General features: G+C 54.3%; 1 protein-coding gene across 2 annotated transcripts; it reads left to right on the forward strand.

Annotated features, from left to right (window-relative positions):
* Positions 1 to 804: 804 nt before the first annotated feature.
* On the forward strand, positions 805 to 20,135 carry bpnt1 (bisphosphate nucleotidase 1). 2 transcript variants are annotated; one of them, XM_088625973.1, is made up of 9 exons: positions 805 to 957; positions 6,448 to 6,575; positions 8,909 to 9,013; positions 9,245 to 9,352; positions 17,163 to 17,211; positions 18,495 to 18,586; positions 18,744 to 18,941; positions 19,074 to 19,179; positions 19,258 to 20,135. In XM_088625973.1, the coding sequence occupies exons 2-9, from the start codon at positions 6,459 to 6,461 to the stop codon at positions 19,407 to 19,409; spliced, it is 927 nt and encodes a 308-aa protein (XP_088482099.1). In that variant the 5' UTR covers positions 805 to 957; positions 6,448 to 6,458; the 3' UTR covers positions 19,410 to 20,135. The 2 variants fall into 2 exon arrangements, with proteins under 2 accessions (XP_088482099.1, XP_088482100.1); XM_088625974.1 differs by having other exon boundaries at positions 820 to 957; positions 6,428 to 6,575.
* Positions 20,136 to 20,210: the final 75 nt, after the last annotated feature.

Below are 20,210 nucleotides of genomic sequence, written 5' to 3' on the forward strand. Positions count from 1 at the left end.
ACTGTCTACTGCAGAGACACAGCTCTGAGCTGCTCCTGACTGCACACACAGGAGACACACTGTCTCCAGCAGAGACAACGCTCTGAGCTGCTCCTGACTGCACACACAGGAGACACACTGTCTCCAGCAGAGACACAGCGCTGACCTGCTACTGACTGCACATACAGGAGACACACTGTCTCCAGCAGAGATACAGCTCTGAGCTGCTCCTGACTCTACACACAGGAGACACACTGTCTACAGCAGAGACACAGCTCTGAGCTGCTCCATACTGCACACACAGGAGACACACTGTCTCCAGCAGAGACACAGCTCTGAGCTGCTCCTGACTACACACACAGGAGACACACTGTCTACAGCAGAGACACAGCTCTGAGCTGCTCCTGACTACACACACAGGAGACACACTGTCTACAGCAGACACAGGAGAGTTACTGTATATTTAAAAGTGAGAACAGGTGGCACTTGTTCACACAACGGGTTGTGGAAGTATGGAACGGTTTATTCTACTGTGTTGTTGAAGCCGATACCCTGCTTCATCCCAGAAACTGATGGGTGACAGGGATCGATTAATTTCTCAATACAGAAAGGCTAGATGATCCGAATAGTCTCTTTGGTTTGTAACAGATTTTGTTTTTATGCTGTCCCATGTACGGGATATTCTTTTTTTCATTTTTAAGGCAATTGTAACAAACACTAAGACTCGATGTCCGTCGAAAATAGAAATATACAGTACCGACAGCTGCTGCGAGATTTGCAGTGACACTTTTAACATTAGGACCCGGAGAAGTGACGGGAAGCTGGTTTGTGATTGCGCAGTCCCCTTCGGTACAGTTTCCGGCTGGGAACTAAGACTGTGGTTATGAGTGCCGCTCCCGGCACTAACAGCCCGGACTCTCCCGGATCAGCATCGATCGGCTCCCTATATCAAGTCTCTAACTGCAGTCTGCAAACTCGGTGAGTTTTCCTTATTTACACCCACAGGACAGCGCGATTACTGTGGGATAGCGCGGTGTCACGGTGAAATAGATACACTGCGGTGCCGAAGTAGTGTGATAAGGTGTTGAGCAGGTCCGGTGGACCTGAAGGCAGCAGGTGTTGACCTGTTACCTCCGGGCGGCCCTCTCGGCAGGGGTCACTGCTCCTGGTGCCCAGCTGCCCGGGATGGCCAGCGAGAAGCTCCGTGGCTACAGCGCACCTGTCCGTCAGCACGGTGACCGCGAGTGAGTCCAGCGTCCAGAGTCAATCGTCAATCCGTTTTCAGATACTAAATACAGTCGTCAGTCCGACACAACTACGCACACAGTGCTGGACCTGTAAAAGTACAGGAAACCCCTCAAGAAATTTACGTGGTCTATCTTGATTTGCTTAAAGTTTCTATAATGCAAAAACTGATTTTTACATAAAATGTAAAATAACTCAACTGTGGTTTTACCTCCTTTTCTTCCTTAAAACCTCCAGTGTTTTTACGGAGTTTCTCAGTTTGAAGTGTCTGGAGGGTCTCAGGAGGTCCAGGCAGTGTGAACACAGTCTGGGTTAAACCGGGTCTCTGCGCTGTGCCGACAGGTCGGGTCAGGGCTTCTGGAGGGCGAGGAGTGTTCTGCACTGGACTTCCTGAGCTCTCTGTTACAGACCTGGTATGATTATTTAACTCATGGCACGGTTGTAGTTCTAACGAGGCTCTGGGGTGTTTATAGGCGACTGTACCTTAAACGATGGGAATGATTCGAGTAATTGGCTGTAAGGACCTGAGAAAACGTGCCGTACGAGTATTAGAAAGCTAATCGTTTGTTGAACAATTCAGAAGAGATCAGTCCCTCCAGGTGTCTGAGAGCTATGGTCACTGAAGACACAAGGCTGACAGTAGTCGATTGTCACAGGAGTCAGAGACAAGTCTGACAGAACCCCAGGAATGAAGCCTGATCTCATGCTCACCAGTCTCCTGTGTGTGCAGTCAGGAGCAGCTCAGAGCTGTGTCTCTCCTGTAGACAGTGTGTCACAGTGTGTCTCCTGTGTGTGCAGTCAGGAGCAGCTCAGAGCTGTGTATCTGCTGGAGACAGTGTGTCACAGTGTGTCTCCTGTGTGTGCAGTCAGGAGCAGCTCAGAGCTGTGTCTCTCCTGTAGACAGTGTGTCTCCTGTGTGTGCAGTCAGGAGCAGCTCAGAGCTGTGTCTCTGCTGGAGACAGTGTGTCACAGTGTGTCTCCTGTGTGTGCAGTCAGGAGCAGCTCAGAGCTGTGTCTCTCCTGTAGACAGTGTGTCTCCTGTGTGTGCAGTCAGGAGCAGCTCAGAGCTGTGTCTCTGCTGTAGACAGTGTGTCTCCTGTGTGTGCAGTCAGGAGCAGCTCAGAGCTGTATCTCTGCTGTAGACAGTGTGTCTCCTGTGTGTGTAGTCAGGAGCAGCTCAGAGCTGTGTCTCTGCTGTAGACAGTGTGTCACAGTGTGTCTCCTGTGTGTGCAGTCAGGAGCAGCTCAGAGCTGTGTCTCTGCTGTAGACAGTGTGTCTCCTGTGTGTAGAGTCAGGAGCAGCTCAGAGCTGTGTGTCTGCTGTAGACAGTGTGTCTCCTGTGTGTAGAGTCAGGAGCAGCTCAGAGCTGTGTGTCTGTGGGGTTCCACTGACGGACACACACACACCATTGAGAAACAGGAGATGCTGTGGTCAGTGTGTAATCATCACTATACTGTGATTGCAAATCACCGATTTCACCACAATAGATTTAAACCTCACACCCAAGGTCACTATACTGTCTGCCAGCTCTGTGCAGTGTCCCTGTACTGTGGTGTCAGCTCTGTGCAGTGTCCTGTACTGTGGTGTCAGCTCTGTGCAGTGTCCTGTACTGCGGTGTCAGCTCTGTGCAGTGTCCTGTACTGTGGTGTCAGCTCTGTGCAGTGTCCCTGTACTGTGGTGTCAGCTCTGTGCAGTGTCCTGTACTGCGGTGTCAGCTCTGTGCAGTGTCCTGTACTGTGGTGTCAGCTCTGTGCAGTGTCCTGTACTGTGGTGTCAGCTCTGTGCAGTGTCCTGTACTGTGGTGTCAGCTCTGTGCAGTGTCCCTGTACTGCGGTGTCAGCTCTGTGCAGTGTCCTGTACTGCGGTGTCAGCTCTGTGCAGTGTCCTGTACTGTGGTGTCAGCTCTGTGCAGTGTCCTGTACTGCGGTGTCAGCTCTGTGCAGTGTCCCTGTACTGCGGTGTCAGCTCTGTGCAGTGTCCCTGTGCTGCGGTGTCAGCTCTGTGCAGTGTCCTGTACTGTGGTGTCAGCTCTGTGCAGTGTCCTGTACTGCGGTGTCAGCTCTGTGCAGTGTCCTGTACTGTGGTGTCAGCTCTGTGCAGTGTCCTGTACTGCGGTGTCAGCTCTGTGCAGTGTCCCTGTGCTGCGGTGTCAGCTCTGTGCAGTGTCCTGTACTGCGGTGCCAGCTCTGTGCAGTGTCCTGTACTGTGGTGTCAGCTCTGTGCAGTGTCCTGTGCTGTGGTGCCAGCTCTGTGCAGTGTCCTGTACTGCGGTGTCAGCTCTGTGCAGTGTCCTGTACTGCGGTGCCAGCTCTGTGCAGTGTCCTGTACTGTGGTGTCAGCTCTGTGCAGTGTCCTGTACTGTGGTGTCAGCTCTGTGCAGTGTCCTGTACTGTGGTGTCAGCTCTGTGCAGTGTCCCTGTGCTGCGGTGTCAGCTCTGTGCAGTGTCCTGTGCTGAGGTGTCAGCTCTGTGCAGTGTCCTGTACTGTGGTGTCAGCTCTGTGCAGTGTCCTGTACTGTGGTGTCAGCTCTGTGCAGTGTCCCTGTACTGTGGTGTCAGCTCTGTGCAGTGTCCCTGTACTGTGGTGTCAGCTCTGTGCAGTGTCCTGTACTGTGGTGTCAGCTCTGTGCAGTGTCCTGTACTGCGGTGTCAGCTCTGTGCAGTGTCCTGTACTGTGGTGTCAGCTCTGTGCAGTGTCCTGTACTGTGGTGTCAGCTCTGTGCAGTGTCCTGTGCTGAGGTGTCAGCTCTGTGCAGTGTCCTGTACTGCGGTGCCAGCTCTGTGCAGTGTCCTGTACTGCGGTGCCAGCTCTGTGCAGTGTCCTGTACTGCGGTGCCAGCTCTGTGCAGTGTCCTGTACTGCGGTGTCAGCTCTGTGCAGTGTCCCTGTACTGTGGTGCCAGCTCTGTGCAGTGTCCCTGTGCTGCGGTGTCAGCTCTGTGCAGTGTCCCTGTGCTGCGGTGTCAGCTCTGTGCAGTGTCCTGTACTGCGGTGTCAGCTCTGTGCAGTGTCCTGTGCTGAGGTGTCAGCTCTGTGCAGTGTCCTGTACTGCGGTGCCAGCTCTGTGCAGTGTCCTGTACTGCGGTGCCAGCTCTGTGCAGTGTCCTGTACTGCGGTGTCAGCTCTGTGCAGTGTCCTGTACTGTGGTGTCAGCTCTGTGCAGTGTCCTGTGCTGCGGTGCCAGCTCTGTGCAGTGTCCTGTACTGCGGTGTCAGCTCTGTGCAGTGTCCTGTGCTGCGGTGTCAGCTCTGTGCAGTGTCCTGTACTGCGGTGCCAGCTCTGTGCAGTGTCCTGTACTGCGGTGTCAGCTCTGTGCAGTGTCCCTGTACTGCGGTGTCAGCTCTGTGCAGTGTCCTGTACTGTGGTGTCAGCTCTGTGCAGTGTCCTGTACTGTGGTGTCAGCTCTGTGCAGTGTCCTGTACTGCGGTGTCAGCTCTGTGCAGTGTCCTGTACTGTGGTGTCAGCTCTGTGCAGTGTCCTGTACTGTGGTGTCAGCTCTGTGCAGTGTCCTGTGCTGAGGTGTCAGCTCTGTGCAGTGTCCTGTACTGCGGTGCCAGCTCTGTGCAGTGTCCTGTACTGTGGTGTCAGCTCTGTGCAGTGTCCTGTACTGCGGTGTCAGCTCTGTGCAGTGTCCCTGTACTGTGGTGCCAGCTCTGTGCAGTGTCCTGTGCTGCGGTGTCAGCTCTGTGCAGTGTCCCTGTACTGCGGTGTCAGCTCTGTGCAGTGTCCTGTACTGTGGTGTCAGCTCTGTGCAGTGTCCTGTACTGCGGTGCCAGCTCTGTGCAGTGTCCTGTACTGCGGTGTCAGCTCTGTGCAGTGTCCCTGTACTGCGGTGCCAGCTCTGTGCAGTGTCCTGTGCTGCGGTGTCAGCTCTGTGCAGTGTCCCTGTACTGCGGTGTCAGCTCTGTGCAGTGTCCTGTACTGCGGTGCCAGCTCTGTGCAGTGTCCCTGTACTGTGGTGTCAGCTCTGTGCAGTGTCCCTGTACTGTGGTGTCAGCTCTGTGCAGTGTCCTGTACTGCGGTGTCAGCTCTGTGCAGTGTCCTGTACTGTGGTGTCAGCTCTGTGCAGTGTCCTGTACTGCGGTGTCAGCTCTGTGCAGTGTCCTGTACTGTGGTGTCAGCTCTGTGCAGTGTCCTGTACTGTGGTGTCAGCTCTGTGCAGTGTCCTGTGCTGAGGTGTCAGCTCTGTGCAGTGTCCTGTACTGCGGTGCCAGCTCTGTGCAGTGTCCTGTACTGCGGTGCCAGCTCTGTGCAGTGTCCTGTACTGCGGTGTCAGCTCTGTGCAGTGTCCCTGTACTGTGGTGTCAGCTCTGTGCAGTGTCCCTGTACTGCGGTGTCAGCTCTGTGCAGTGTCCTGTGCTGCGGTGCCAGCTCTGTGCAGTGTCCTGTACTGCGGTGCCAGCTCTGTGCAGTGTCCTGTACTGCGGTGCCAGCTCTGTGCAGTGTCCCTGTACTGCGGTGTCAGCTCTGTGCAGTGTCCCTGTACTGCGGTGTCAGCTCTGTGCAGTGTCCTGTACTGTGGTGTCAGCTCTGTGCAGTGTCCTGTACTGCGGTGTCAGCTCTGTGCAGTGTCCCTGTACTGTGGTGTCAGCTCTGTGCAGTGTCCCTGTACTGTGGTGCCAGCTCTGTGCAGTGTCCTGTGCTGCGGTGTCAGCTCTGTGCAGTGTCCCTGTACTGTGGTGTCAGCTCTGTGCAGTGTCCTGTGCTGCGGTGTCAGCTCTGTGCAGTGTCCTGTACTGTGGTGTCAGCTCTGTGCAGTGTCCTGTACTGTGGTGTCAGCTCTGTGCAGTGTCCTGTACTGTGGTGTCAGCTCTGTGCAGTGTCCTGTGCTGAGGTGTCAGCTCTGTGCAGTGTCCCGTACTGCGGTGTCAGCTCTGTGCAGTGTCCCTGTACTGCGGTGCCAGCTCTGTGCAGTGTCCCTGTGCTGCGGTGTCAGCTCTGTGCAGTGTCCCGTACTGCGGTGTCAGCTCTGTGCAGTGTCCTGTACTGTGGTGTCAGCTCTGTGCAGTGTCCTGTACTGTGGTGTCAGCTCTGTGCAGTGTCCTGTACTGTGGTGTCAGCTCTGTGCAGTGTCCCTGTACTGTGGTGCCAGCTCTGTGCAGTGTCCTGTACTGCGGTGTCAGCTCTGTGCAGTGTCCCGTACTGCGGTGTCCCTGTGTGCTGTGTGCTGCTGAAGATGATCTTTCCTCCGCCCTCCTCTCCAGCTGACCTGGCTGTCTCTCAGTGTGTCTCAGGATGGCGTCCAGTCCGGCAGTGATGCGGGTGGTGGCCTCGGCCTTCATGGTGGCGGAGAGAGCCGGCAGCATCGTGCGCAAGGTGCTGCACAGCGGAGATCTGGGCATCGTGGAGAAGGTGAGAGGGAGAGGACACAGGCCGTCACAGCTGTCGGAGCCCGCGGTACATGACACACGTGTGTTCCCACTCTCATTGTTAATGGACTCCCATTTAGCTTCGGTAAACCTGGAAACTTCCTGGAAAGATCTCCTGAATTTGATTAGATCTCTCAATCTCCTCTGTTCTCAACAACGGTACAAATTGTCGGTATTCTGCTGTCCTCCGAGACCAGCAGTCATTGTTGCTGTTCTCTGAACTCTTTCTAGTATTATCATTTTCATGGTATGATGACCAAAACTGGACGCGGTGCTCTAATTGAGGTTATTGTATTCTAGTGTGTTGTAGCGGTAGAGGATCACTGGATCACTGCTCTTTCACCAAGCTTTTAGTTTGAGGTTCAGTTGCTTCTCCACATTGTCTTGATGAGGACACATCAGCATCCCCACGAAGACTCATGTCTCTTGTCAGATACTCGATCTGTGACGTCATCAGGCAGGAGCTGTGTGATGGGACAGAGGTGGAGAACCTCAGACATCGTGCGTGTGTGTCTGTGCGTGTGTGTCTGTGCGTGTGCGTGTGCGTGCGTGGGTGTGTGTGTGTGCCTGACACAGTGACATCACCATGGGCACCTGCTTCCTGTGTGGCCATTCCAGCCCAGACAAGAAGCGGATTGAATCCGTGCCAATGGCTCTGATCACAGTTGCAACCCGGGCAAACAAATGAACCTGGCTGCAGTTGTGTTATCTCCTGAATTCTGACAAAGCAGTGAAACAAGACCTTCCCTTCCGAAATCCAAGTCGGCTGTGTCCTAAGATGTCCTTTCATTTACAGCAGGTTGCAGTAAGGGTGTTAATCAGGGCTCAGTGTCCCTGTAGAGCTCAGAGAGATTTGGAATGGGAGAGTGACAGGGAAGGAGGGAGGAGGAAGGGAGGAAGGGATTTGGGGAGGGGGAATGGGAGAGGGAAGGAGGGATTTGGGAGGGGGAATGGGAGAGGGAAGGAGGGATTTGGGAGGGGGAACCAGGGATTTTGAAGGGGGAATGAGAGAGGGAACGAGGGATTTGGGAGGGGGGATGGGAGAGGGAAGAAGGGATTTGGGAGGGGGAATGGGAAGGAGGGATTAGGGAGGGGGAATGGGAGAGGGAAGAAGGGATTTGGGAGAGGGAACGAGGGATTTGGGAGGGGGGATGGGAGAGGGAAGAAGGGATTAAGGAAGGTCTTTGGTGTGGAAAAAATGAATTGTATATCTTCTGTCTAAATTCCACAAAATGAAGGTATTTGTTACAATTGTATTGGTAAGTTGTTCGCATTGTAGCCATACAGTGCTGGAGCCCTGGATTCAGTTCCTGGGTGCTGTCTGTGTGGAGTTTGTTTGTTCTCCCTGTGTTTGCATGGGTTTCCTCCTGCAGTCCAAAGACATGCTGGCTTCAGGTAGACGTGGCCCTGGTGTGAGTGTGTGTGAGTGTGTGTGAGTGTGTGTGAGTGTGTGTGAGTGAGTGTGTGTGCCCTGTGTCTCCTGCCTTGCTTGGCAGCACAGGCTCGGTCTCCCCACACACCCCGTACTGGATAAAACACTTTCAAGATGAGAGAATGGATCATTTTATCAACTGGATGGATATCTTTTTTTTCTTTCTCCCCATGTCTGTGTTATGTGCCTTGATCCTTTACTTAAGATTTATCATTGTTAATTGTGTGTTTAAGTCATTGTAGCTAATCTTTAGCTGTTGTCCTGTCAGACTGGGGCAGTTAGCTGTTGTCTTGCCTCCTGTCAGACTGGGGCAGGTAGCTGCTTGTCCTATCAGACTGGGGCAGTTAGCTGCTGTCCTATCAGACTGGGGCAGTTAGCTGCAGTCCTGCCAGACTGGGGCAGGTAGCTGGTCCTATCAGACTGGGGCAGTTAGCTGCTGTCTTGCCAGACTGGGGCAGTTAGCTGCTGTCCTCCCAGACTGGGGCAGTTAGCTGCTGTCCTCCCAGACTGGGGCAGTTAGCTGCTGTCCTATCAGACTGGGGCAGGTAGCTGCTGTCCTCCCAGACTGGGGCAGTTAGCTGCTGTCCTATCAGACTGGGGCAGTTAGCTGCTGTCCTCCCAGACTGGGGCAGTTAGCTGCTGTCCTATCAGACTGGGGCAGTTAGCTGCTGTCCTCTCAGACTGGGGCAGGTAGCTGCTGTCCTCTCAGACTGGGGCAGGTAGCTGCTGTCCTGCCAGACTGGGGCAGTTAGCTGCTGTCCTCCCAGACTGGGGCAGGTAGCTGCTGTCCTGCCAGACTGGGGCAGTTAGCTGCTGTCCTGCTTTGAAAATCCTGTTATGTGCGGACTGATCAGACAGCTGTGCTCCTGCTGTTGTCCTCTCAGACTGGGGCCAGTGACCTGCAGACTCAGGCTGATCGACTGGTTCAGAAGAGTATCGTCGCCTCGCTGTCTCGTAGTTTCCCCACCATCACCATCATCGGAGAGGAGGTCAGTCCGTCTGCCTATTAGTGTATATTAATGTATTCGTTTTTCATCACTCTCTGTATGAGTCTCTGCTGATCCGATCTCTGTCTCCCAGTGACTGATCTCTCTGCCTCACCTCTGTCTTATCAGCCAAATGACTTCAGAGTAATTGTGATTCCAGATTAATCTGGTGAAGGTTTGACGCGTAGAATCAGATAAAACCATAAAACTCTGCCCCTCTCTCCATCTGTCCAGGATCTTCCTCCTGAGGAGGTGGAGGAGGACCTGATTGAGAGCAGGCAGTCTGAGGAGGTCCTGAAGAAACACTGTCCTGCAGAGTACAGCGGCCTGAGAGAGGAGGAGGTGAGAGTGAGAGACCCTGGCTTAGAACAGTGTGCTGTAGAGTACAGCAGTGTGAGAGAGTGAGAGAGGGGAACAGTGTGCTGTAGAGTACAGCGGTGTGAGAGAGTGAGAGAGGGGAACAGTGTGCTGTAGAGTACAGCGGTGTGAGAGAGTGAGAGAGGGGAACAGTGTGCTGTAGAGTACAGCGGTGTGAGAGAGTGAGAGAGGGGAACAGTGTGCTGTAGAGTACAGCAGAGTGAGAGAGGGGAACAGTGTGCTGTAGAGTACAGCAGTGTGAGAGAGTGAGAGAGGGGAACAGTGTGCTGTAGAGTACAGCGGTGTGAGAGAGTGAGAGAGGGGAACAGTGTGCTGTAGAGTACAGCAGTGTGAGAGAGTGAGAGAGGGGAACAGTGTGCTGTAGAGTACAGCAGTGTGAGAGAGTGAGAGAGGGGAACAGTGTGCTGTAGAGTACAGCGGTGTGAGAGAGTGAGAGAGGGGAACAGTGTGCTGTAGAGTACAGCAGTGTGAGAGAGTGAGAGAGGGGAACAGTGTGCTGTAGAGTACAGCGGTGTGAGAGAGTGAGAGAGGGGAACAGTGTGCTGTAGAGTACAGCAGTGTGAGAGAGTGAGAGAGGGGAACAGTGTGCTGTAGAGTACAGCAGTGTGAGAGAGTGAGAGAGGGGAACAGTGTGCTGTAGAGTACAGCAGTGTGAGAGAGTGAGAGAGGGGAACAGTGTGCTGTAGAGTACAGCAGTGTGAGAGAGTGAGAGAGGGGAACAGTGTGCTGTAGAGTACAGCAGTGTGAGAGAGTGAGAGAGGGGAACAGTGTGCTGTAGAGTACAGCAGTGTGAGAGAGTGAGAGAGGGGAACAGTGTGCTGTAGAGTACAGCAGTGTGAGAGAGTGAGAGAGGGGAACAGTGTGCTGTAGAGTACAGCAGTGTGAGAGAGTGAGAGAGGGGAACAGTGTGCTGTAGAGTACAGCAGTGTGAGAGAGTGAGAGAGGGGAACAGTGTGCTGTAGAGTACAGCAGTGTGAGAGAGTGAGAGAGGGGAACAGTGTGCTGTAGAGTACAGCGGTGTGAGAGAGTGAGAGAGGGGAACAGTGTGCTGTAGAGTACAGCAGTGTGAGAGAGTGAGAGAGGGGAACAGTGTGCTGTAGAGTACAGCAGTGTGAGAGAGTGAGAGAGGGGAACAGTGTGCTGTAGAGTACAGCAGTGTGAGAGAGTGAGAGAGGGGAACAGTGTGCTGTAGAGTACAGCGGTGTGAGAGAGTGAGAGAGGGGAACAGTGTGCTGTAGAGTACAGCAGAGTGAGAGAGGGGAACAGTGTGCTGTAGAGTACAGCAGTGTGAGAGAGTGAGAGAGGGGAACAGTGTGCTGTAGAGTACAGCGGTGTGAGAGAGTGAGAGAGGGGAACAGTGTGCTGTAGAGTACAGCGGTGTGAGAGAGTGAGAGAGGGGAACAGTGTGCTGTAGAGTACAGCAGAGTGAGAGAGGGGAACAGTGTGCTGTAGAGTACAGCAGTGTGAGAGAGTGAGAGAGGGGAACAGTGTGCTGTAGAGTACAGCAGTGTGAGAGAGTGAGAGAGGGGAACAGTGTGCTGTAGAGTACAGCGGTGTGAGAGAGTGAGAGAGGGGAACAGTGTGCTGTAGAGTACAGCAGTGTGAGAGAGTGAGAGAGGGGAACAGTGTGCTGTAGAGTACAGCAGTGTGAGAGAGTGAGAGAGGGGAACAGTGTGCTGTAGAGTACAGCAGTGTGAGAGAGTGAGAGAGGGGAACAGTGTGCTGTAGAGTACAGCAGTGTGAGAGAGTGAGAGAGGGGAACAGTGTGCTGTAGAGTACAGCAGAGTGAGAGAGGGGAACAGTGTGCTGTAGAGTACAGCAGTGTGAGAGAGTGAGAGAGGGGAACAGTGTGCTGTAGAGTACAGCAGTGTGAGAGAGTGAGAGAGGGGAACAGTGTGCTGTAGAGTACAGCGGTGTGAGAGAGTGAGAGAGGGGAACAGTGTGCTGTAGAGTACAGCGGTGTGAGAGAGTGAGAGAGGGGAACAGTGTGCTGTAGAGTACAGCAGTGTGAGAGAGTGAGAGAGGGGAACAGTGTGCTGTAGAGTACAGCGGTGTGAGAGAGTGAGAGAGGGGAACAGTGTGCTGTAGAGTACAGCGGTGTGAGAGAGTGAGAGAGGGGAACAGTGTGCTGTAGAGTACAGCGGTGTGAGAGAGTGAGAGAGGGGAACAGTGTGCTGTAGAGTACAGCGGTGTGAGAGAGTGAGAGAGGGGAACAGTGTGCTGTAGAGTACAGCGGTGTGAGAGAGTGAGAGAGGGGAACAGTGTGCTGTAGAGTACAGCGGTGTGAGAGAGTGAGAGAGGGGAACAGTGTGCTGTAGAGTACAGCGGTGTGAGAGAGTGAGAGAGGGGAACAGTGTGCTGTAGAGTACAGCGGTGTGAGAGAGTGAGAGAGGGGAACAGTGTGCTGTAGAGTACAGCGGTGTGAGAGAGTGAGAGAGGGGAACAGTGTGCTGTAGAGTACAGCGGTGTGAGAGAGTGAGAGAGGGGAACAGTGTGCTGTAGAGTACAGCGGTGTGAGAGAGTGAGAGAGGGGAACAGTGTGCTGTAGAGTACAGCGGTGTGAGAGAGTGAGAGAGGGGAACAGTGTGCTGTAGAGTACAGCGGTGTGAGAGAGTGAGAGAGGGGAACGGTGTGCTGTAGAGTACAGCGGTGTGAGAGAGTGAGAGAGGGGAACGGTGTGCTGTAGAGTACAGCGGTGTGAGAGAGTGAGAGAGGGGAACGGTGTGCTGTAGAGTACAGCGGTGTGAGAGAGTGAGAGAGGGGAACAGTGTGCTGTAGAGTACAGCGGTGTGAGAGAGTGAGAGAGGGGAACAGTGTGCTGTAGAGTACAGCGGTGTGAGAGAGTGAGAGAGGGGAACAGTGTGCTGTAGAGTACAGCGGTGTGAGAGAGTGAGAGAGGGGAACAGTGTGCTGTAGAGTACAGCGGTGTGAGAGAGTGAGAGAGGGGAACAGTGTGCTGTAGAGTACAGCGGTGTGAGAGAGTGAGAGAGGGGAACAGTGTGCTGTAGAGTACAGCGGTGTGAGAGAGTGAGAGAGGGGAACAGTGTGCTGTAGAGTACAGCGGTGTGAGAGAGTGAGAGAGGGGAACAGTGTGCTGTAGAGTACAGCGGTGTGAGAGAGTGAGAGAGGGGAACAGTGTGCTGTAGAGTACAGCGGTGTGAGAGAGTGAGAGAGGGGAACAGTGTGCTGTAGAGTACAGCGGTGTGAGAGAGTGAGAGAGGGGAACAGTGTGCTGTAGAGTACAGCGGTGTGAGAGAGTGAGAGAGGGGAACAGTGTGCTGTAGAGTACAGCGGTGTGAGAGAGTGAGAGAGGGGAACAGTGTGCTGTAGAGTACAGCGGTGTGAGAGAGTGAGAGAGGGGAACAGTGTGCTGTAGAGTACAGCGGTGTGAGAGAGTGAGAGAGGGGAACAGTGTGCTGTAGAGTACAGCGGTGTGAGAGAGTGAGAGAGGGGAACAGTGTGCTGTAGAGTACAGCGGTGTGAGAGAGGGGAACAGTGTGCTGTAGAGTACAGCGGTGTGAGAGAGTGAGAGAGGGGAACAGTGTGCTGTAGAGTACAGCGGTGTGAGAGAGTGAGAGAGGGGAACAGTGTGCTGTAGAGTACAGCGGTGTGAGAGAGTGAGAGAGGGGAACAGTGTGCTGTAGAGTACAGCGGTGTGAGAGAGTGAGAGAGGGGAACAGTGTGCTGTAGAGTACAGCGGTGTGAGAGAGTGAGAGAGGGGAACAGTGTGCTGTAGAGTACAGCGGTGTGAGAGAGTGAGAGAGGGGAACGGTGTGCTGTAGAGTACAGCGGTGTGAGAGAGTGAGAGAGGGGAACGGTGTGCTGTAGAGTACAGCGGTGTGAGAGAGTGAGAGAGGGGAACGGTGTGCTGTAGAGTACAGCGGTGTGAGAGAGTGAGAGAGGGGAACGGTGTGCTGTAGAGTACAGCGGTGTGAGAGAGTGAGAGAGGGGAACAGTGTGCTGTAGAGTACAGCGGTGTGAGAGAGTGAGAGAGGGGAACAGTGTGCTGTAGAGTACAGCGGTGTGAGAGAGTGAGAGAGGGGAACAGTGTGCTGTAGAGTACAGCGGTGTGAGAGAGTGAGAGAGGGGAACAGTGTGCTGTAGAGTACAGGAGTGTGAGAGAGTGAGAGAGGGGAACAGTGTGCTGTAGAGTACAGCGGTGTGAGAGAGTGAGAGAGGGGAACAGTGTGCTGTAGAGTACAGCGGTGTGAGAGAGTGAGAGAGGGGAACGGTGCTGTAGAGTACAGCGGTGTGAGAGAGTGAGAGAGGGGAACAGTGTGCTGTAGAGTACAGCGGTGTGAGAGAGTGAGAGAGGGGAACAGTGTGCTGTAGAGTACAGCGGTGTGAGAGAGTGAGAGAGGGGAACGGTGTGCTGTAGAGTACAGCGGTGTGAGAGAGTGAGAGAGGGGAACAGTGTGCTGTAGAGTACAGCGGTGTGAGAGAGTGAGAGAGGGGAACAGTGTGCTGTAGAGTACAGCGGTGGGAGAGAGTGAGAGAGGGGAACAGTGTGCTGTAGAGTACAGCGGTGGGAGAGAGTGAGAGAGGGGAACAGTGTGCTGTAGAGTACAGCGGTGTGAGAGAGTGAGAGAGGGGAACAGTGTGCTGTAGAGTACAGCGGTGTGAGAGAGTGAGAGAGGGGAACAGTGTGCTGTAGAGTACAGCGGTGTGAGAGAGTGAGAGAGGGGAACAGTGTGCTGTAGAGTACAGCGGTGTGAGAGAGTGAGAGAGGGGAACAGTGTGCTGTAGAGTACAGCGGTGTGAGAGAGTGAGAGAGGGGAACGGTGTGCTGTAGAGTACAGCGGTGTGAGAGAGTGAGAGAGGGGAACGGTGTGCTGTAGAGTACAGCGGTGTGAGAGAGTGAGAGAGGGGAACGGTGTGCTGTAGAGTACAGCGGTGTGAGAGAGTGAGAGAGGGGAACGGTGTGCTGTAGAGTACAGCGGTGTGAGAGAGTGAGAGAGGGGAACGGTGTGCTGTAGAGTACAGCGGTGTGAGAGAGTGAGAGAGGGGAACGGTGTGCTGTAGAGTACAGCGGTGTGAGAGAGTGAGAGAGGGGAACGGTGTGCTGTAGAGTACAGCGGTGTGAGAGAGTGAGAGAGGGGAACGGTGTGCTGTAGAGTACAGCGGTGTGAGAGAGTGAGAGAGGGGAACAGTGTGCTGTAGAGTACAGCGGTGTGAGAGAGTGAGAGAGGGGAACAGTGTGCTGTAGAGTACAGCGGTGTGAGAGAGTGAGAGAGGGGAACAGTGTGCTGTAGAGTACAGCGGTGTGAGAGAGTGAGAGAGGGGAACAGTGTGCTGTAGAGTACAGCGGTGTGAGAGAGTGAGAGAGGGGAACAGTGTGCTGTAGAGTACAGCGGTGTGAGAGAGTGAGAGAGGGGAACAGTGTGCTGCAGAGTACAGCGGAGTGAGAGAGTGAGAGAGGGGAACAGTGTGCTGCAGAGTACAGCGGTGTGAGAGAGTGAGAGAGGGGAACAGTGTGCTGTAGAGTACAGCAGTGTGAGAGAGTGAGAGAGGGGAACAGTGTGCTGTAGAGTACAGCAGAGTGAGAGAGGGGAACAGTGTGCTGTAGAGTACAGCGGTGTGAGAGAGTGAGAGAGGGGAACGGTGTGCTGTAGAGTACAGCGGTGTGAGAGAGTGAGAGAGGGGAACAGTGTGCTGTAGAGTACAGCGGTGTGAGAGAGTGAGAGAGGGGAACAGTGTGCTGTAGAGTACAGCGGTGTGAGAGAGTGAGAGAGGGGAACAGTGTGCTGTAGAGTACAGCGGTGTGAGAGAGTGAGAGAGGGGAACAGTGTGCTGTAGAGTACAGCAGAGTGAGAGAGGGGAACAGTGTGCTGTAGAGTACAGCAGTGTGAGAGAGTGAGAGAGGGGAACAGTGTGCTGCAGAGTACAGCGGTGTGAGAGAGTGAGAGAGGGGAACAGTGTGCTGTAGAGTACAGCAGTGTGAGAGAGTGAGAGAGGGGAACAGTGTGCTGTAGAGTACAGCGGTGTGAGAGAGGGGAACAGTGTGCTGCAGAGTACAGCGGTGTGAGAGAGTGAGAGAGGGGAACAGTGTGCTGTAGAGTACAGCGGTGTGAGAGTGAGAGAGGGGAACAGTGTGCTGTAGAGTACAGCGGTGTGAGAGAGTGAGAGAGGGGAACAGTGTGCTGTAGAGTACAGCGGTGTGAGAGAGTGAGAGAGGGGAACAGTGTGCTGTAGAGTACAGCGGTGTGAGAGAGTGAGAGAGGGGAACAGTGTGCTGTAGAGTACAGCGGTGTGAGAGAGTGAGAGAGGGGAACAGTGTGCTGTAGAGTACAGCGGTGTGAGAGAGTGAGAGAGGGGAACAGTGTGCTGTAGAGTACAGCGGTGTGAGAGAGTGAGAGAGGGGAACAGTGTGCTGTAGAGTACAGCGGTGTGAGAGAGTGAGAGAGGGGAACAGTGTGCTGTAGAGTACAGCGGTGTGAGAGAGTGAGAGAGGGGAACAGTGTGCTGTAGAGTACAGCGGTGTGAGAGAGTGAGAGAGGGGAACAGTGTGCTGTAGAGTACAGCGGTGTGAGAGAGTGAGAGAGGGGAACAGTGTGCTGTAGAGTACAGCGGTGTGAGAGAGTGAGAGAGGGGAACAGTGTGCTGTAGAGTACAGCGGTGTGAGAGAGTGAGAGAGGGGAACAGTGTGCTGTAGAGTACAGCGGTGTGAGAGAGTGAGAGAGGGGAACGGTGTGCTGTAGAGTACAGCGGTGTGAGAGAGTGAGAGAGGGGAACGGTGTGCTGTAGAGTACAGCAGTGTGAGAGAGTGAGAGAGGGGAACGGTGTGCTGTAGAGTACAGCGGTGTGAGAGAGTGAGAGAGGGGAACAGTGTGCTGTAGAGTACAGCGGTGTGAGAGAGTGAGAGAGGGGAACAGTGTGCTGTAGAGTACAGCGGTGTGAGAGAGGGGAACAGTGTGCTGTAGAGTACAGCAGTGTGAGAGAGTGAGAGAGGGGAACAGTGTGCTGTAGAGTACAGCAGAGTGAGAGAGGGGAACAGTGTGCTGTAGAGTACAGCGGTGTGAGAGAGTGAGAGAGGGGAACAGTGTGCTGTAGAGTACAGCGGTGTGAGAGAGTGAGAGAGGGGAACAGTGTGCTGTAGAGTACAGCGGTGTGAGAGAGTGAGAGAGGGGAACAGTGTGCTGTAGAGTACAGCGGTGTGAGAGAGTGAGAGAGGGGAACAGTGTGCTGTAGAGTACAGCGGTGTGAGAGAGTGAGAGAGGGGAACAGTGTGCTGTAGAGTACAGCGGTGTGAGAGAGTGAGAGAGGGGAACAGTGTGCTGTAGAGTACAGCGGTGTGAGAGAGTGAGAGAGGGGAACAGTGTGCTGTAGAGTACAGCGGTGTGAGAGAGTGAGAGAGGGGAACAGTGTGCTGTAGAGTACAGCGGTGTGAGAGAGTGAGAGAGGGGAACAGTGTGCTGTAGAGTACAGCGGTGTGAGAGAGTGAGAGAGGGGAACAGTGTGCTGTAGAGTACAGCGGTGTGAGAGAGTGAGAGAGGGGAACAGTGTGCTGTAGAGTACAGCAGTGTGAGAGAGTGAGAGAGGGGAACAGTGTGCTGTAGAGTACAGCGGTGTGAGAGAGTGAGAGAGGGGAACAGTGTGCTGTAGAGTACAGCGGTGTGAGAGAGTGAGAGAGGGGAACAGTGTGCTGTAGAGTACAGCGGTGTGAGAGAGTGAGAGAGGGGAACAGTGTGCTGTAGAGTACAGCAGTGTGAGAGAGTGAGAGAGGGGAACAGTGTGCTGTAGAGTTCAGCAGTTTCACTCCAGTTCTCTCTCTCAGCTGGTGGTGTGGGTCGATCCTCTGGATGGCACCAAGGAGTACACTGAGGGTAAGTTGGATCCATCAGCTCTTATTTATATAGCGCCTCTCCTGGAGAGGACAGTATTCATCATCACCCACTGCGCCTGCGAGCTGTGGGGACCCAGGGCATTCACGGGGACGTTATCCGGACCAGACTGGACCTGCAGCAGAACAGGGGCGGACTCCAGTCTCCCTGGCCGTGCCTGCAGTCAGCAGCTGTCAGGAGCCTGAGTGTGTCTCTGCAGGTTTCTGTGAGACCGGTGTGCTGCGTGCTCCTGGTGAAGAGAGCTGGTGAAAAGCTGGTGAAAGATCCAGTCTGTCTGCGTGTCAGGAGTGGAATAGTGACGTTCAGGCATGACTGGGGCTGAAAGCCTGTGTCTGGGGGAGCCCTGGTGGGAGTGAAGACGGGGGTCTGTGATTGGGGTGCTGGGGTCTCCTCGCTGTCTCCTCCAGTCCCTGCTGTGCTGCAGTGAGCTCTAGTGCTGTGATCAGAGCCCAGGGCGGGGGGGGAGAGGACACTGTGCCCCCTTGTCTCGACACACACAATAAGAGCACAGCTGTCTCTACAACCTGGAAGCACAGCAATACACAACAATACACACCCGTTCTCTACAACCTGGAAACACAGCAATACACAACAATACACACCCGTTCTCTACAACCTGGAAACACAGCAATACACACCACTACACACCCGTTCTCTTCAACTTGGAAACACAGCAATACACAACACTACACACCCGTTCTCTTCAACCTGGAAACTCAGCAATACACAACAATACACACCCGTTCTCTACAACCTGGAAACACAGCAATACACAACAATACACACCCGTTCTCTACAACCTGGAAACTCAACAATACACAACACTACACACCCGTTCTCTACAACCTGGAAACACAGCAATACACAACACTACACCCATTCTCTACAACCTGGAAACACAGCAATACACAACAATACACACCTGTTCTCTACAACCTGGAAACACAACAATACACAACACTACACACCCATTCTCTACAACCTGGAAACACAGCAATACACAACAATACACAACACTATACTAGACTACACTTGACAAGCCTTGACAAGTCCGGATGAGAAGGGTTCGAGCAGAGTGCCTACAGTCTGGGTGAGAAGGGTTCGAGCAGGGTGGGTGCAGTCCGGGTGAGAAGGGTTCGAGCAGGGTGGGTGCACTCTGGGTGAGAAGGGTTCGAGCAGGGTGGGTGCACTCTGGGTGAGAAGGGTTCGAGCAGGGTGGGTGAGGGATCCTTCACTTGACGTGATGATGTTACACTGTGTTCCAGGACTCCTGGATCACGTGACCGTGCTGATTGGTATTGCATACAATGGGACAGCCATCGCTGGAGTGATCAACCAGCCCTTCTACAACTATCAGGTACAGCAGCTGCTCTGGGGGCTCCAGATAGATACTCGCAGCGTTCCAGCCAGAGGAAGACACACCCACCGGTCTCTCTCACTGTTGCAGTGCTCTGCTGTGATCATCTCCTGTCTCTTCCCCACCCTGATCCCCGTGCCCTTCCTTCTCCCTGTAGCTGGGCCCAGGAGCTGCGCTCGGGCGGACACTGTGGGGCATGCTGGGATTGGGCTCTTTCGGTTTCCAGCTGCAGGAGGTGCCGGGAGGGCAGCGCATCATCACAACGACCCGTTCCCATAGCAACAAGCTGGTGACGGAGTGTGTCCAAGCCATGCAGCCGCATGATGTGATCAGAGTGGGCGGGGCAGGAAACAAGGTGAGGTGCCGGGGGCGGAGCTCTATTTCCACTGTGGGAGGAGTCACGACCCTCTCTGAGCCCCTCCCTCGCCCTGACCTCTCTGAGTCTGGTGCCTGTGTGTAGAAGCCTCTTCTCCCTGCCTCTCTGCAGATTATCCAGCTGGTGGAGGGCAAGGCCTCTGCCTATGTGTTTGCCAGTCCGGGATGTAAGAAGTGGGACACCTGCGCCCCTGAGGCCATCCTGCACGCCGTGGGGGGTGAGACACGTCTGCTGTTTGCGTCTCCCTGGCCCTCGGCCCTCAGCTCAGTGCTGACCCCTCTCTCTCCCTCTGTAGGGAAGCTGACCGATATCCATGGCAAAGCGTATCGGTACGACCGCCACGTGAAGCACATGAATTCTACGGGGGTGCTGGCCACCCTGCGGAACCACGAGTACTACACCAGCCGTGTGCCGGAGGCTGTCAAGAAAGCACTGCTCTCTGACTGACCGCTGTCACTGAGCCCTGGGCCCTAGCCCTGACCCCTGACCCCTGACCACTTCTCCCCTGACTGACAACTGTCACTTCACTGATCCCTGGGCCTGACCCCTGACCCCTTCTCCCTTGACTGACCACTGTCACTTCACTGAGCCCTGGGCCTGACCCCTGAGCCCTTCTCCCTTGACTGACCACTGTCACTTCACTGAGCCCTGGGCCTGACCCCTGACCCCTTCTCCCCTGACTGACCACTGTCACTTCACTGAGCCCTGGGCCTGACACCTGACCCCTTCTCCCTTGACTGACCACTGTCACTGAACCCTGGGCCTGACCCCTGACCCCTTCTCCCTTGACTGACTGCTGTCACTCAGCCCTGGGCCCGACACCTGACCCCTTCTCCCTTGACTGACCACTGTCACTGAACCCTGGGCCTGACCCCTGACCCCTTCTCCCTTGACTGACCGCTGTCACTGAGCCCTGGGCCCTACGCCTGACCCCTCTGACCTCCACCCCTGTCTGGTCCCCTGGTGCCCCTGGCTCGAGGCAGAATGTGTCTGCAGGACCTGTACCCCTTTCTTGACTGAGAACAGTCCCTTATTCTCATCCTCCTTCACAGCAACAGAAGACACTGTGACTTTAATGATTATGATAATTTCATGTGCACCTTCTGGAATCTGCCTGCTCTCGCTTATTGAACTTTTATGTTAATAAAGGACCAAATTTGTTTACAGGAATAATTCATTATTTTTGTTTCGGGATGTGTTTCATTGCTTTTGCCACTTGCTGAATAAAAGTTTCGTAGTAAAGTTGCT

Source organism: Lepisosteus platostomus, chromosome 3 (genome assembly GCF_059453375.1).
Source record: "Lepisosteus platostomus isolate fLepPlt1 chromosome 3, fLepPlt1.hap1, whole genome shotgun sequence".
NCBI classification, from domain to species: domain Eukaryota; kingdom Metazoa; phylum Chordata; class Actinopteri; order Semionotiformes; family Lepisosteidae; genus Lepisosteus; species Lepisosteus platostomus.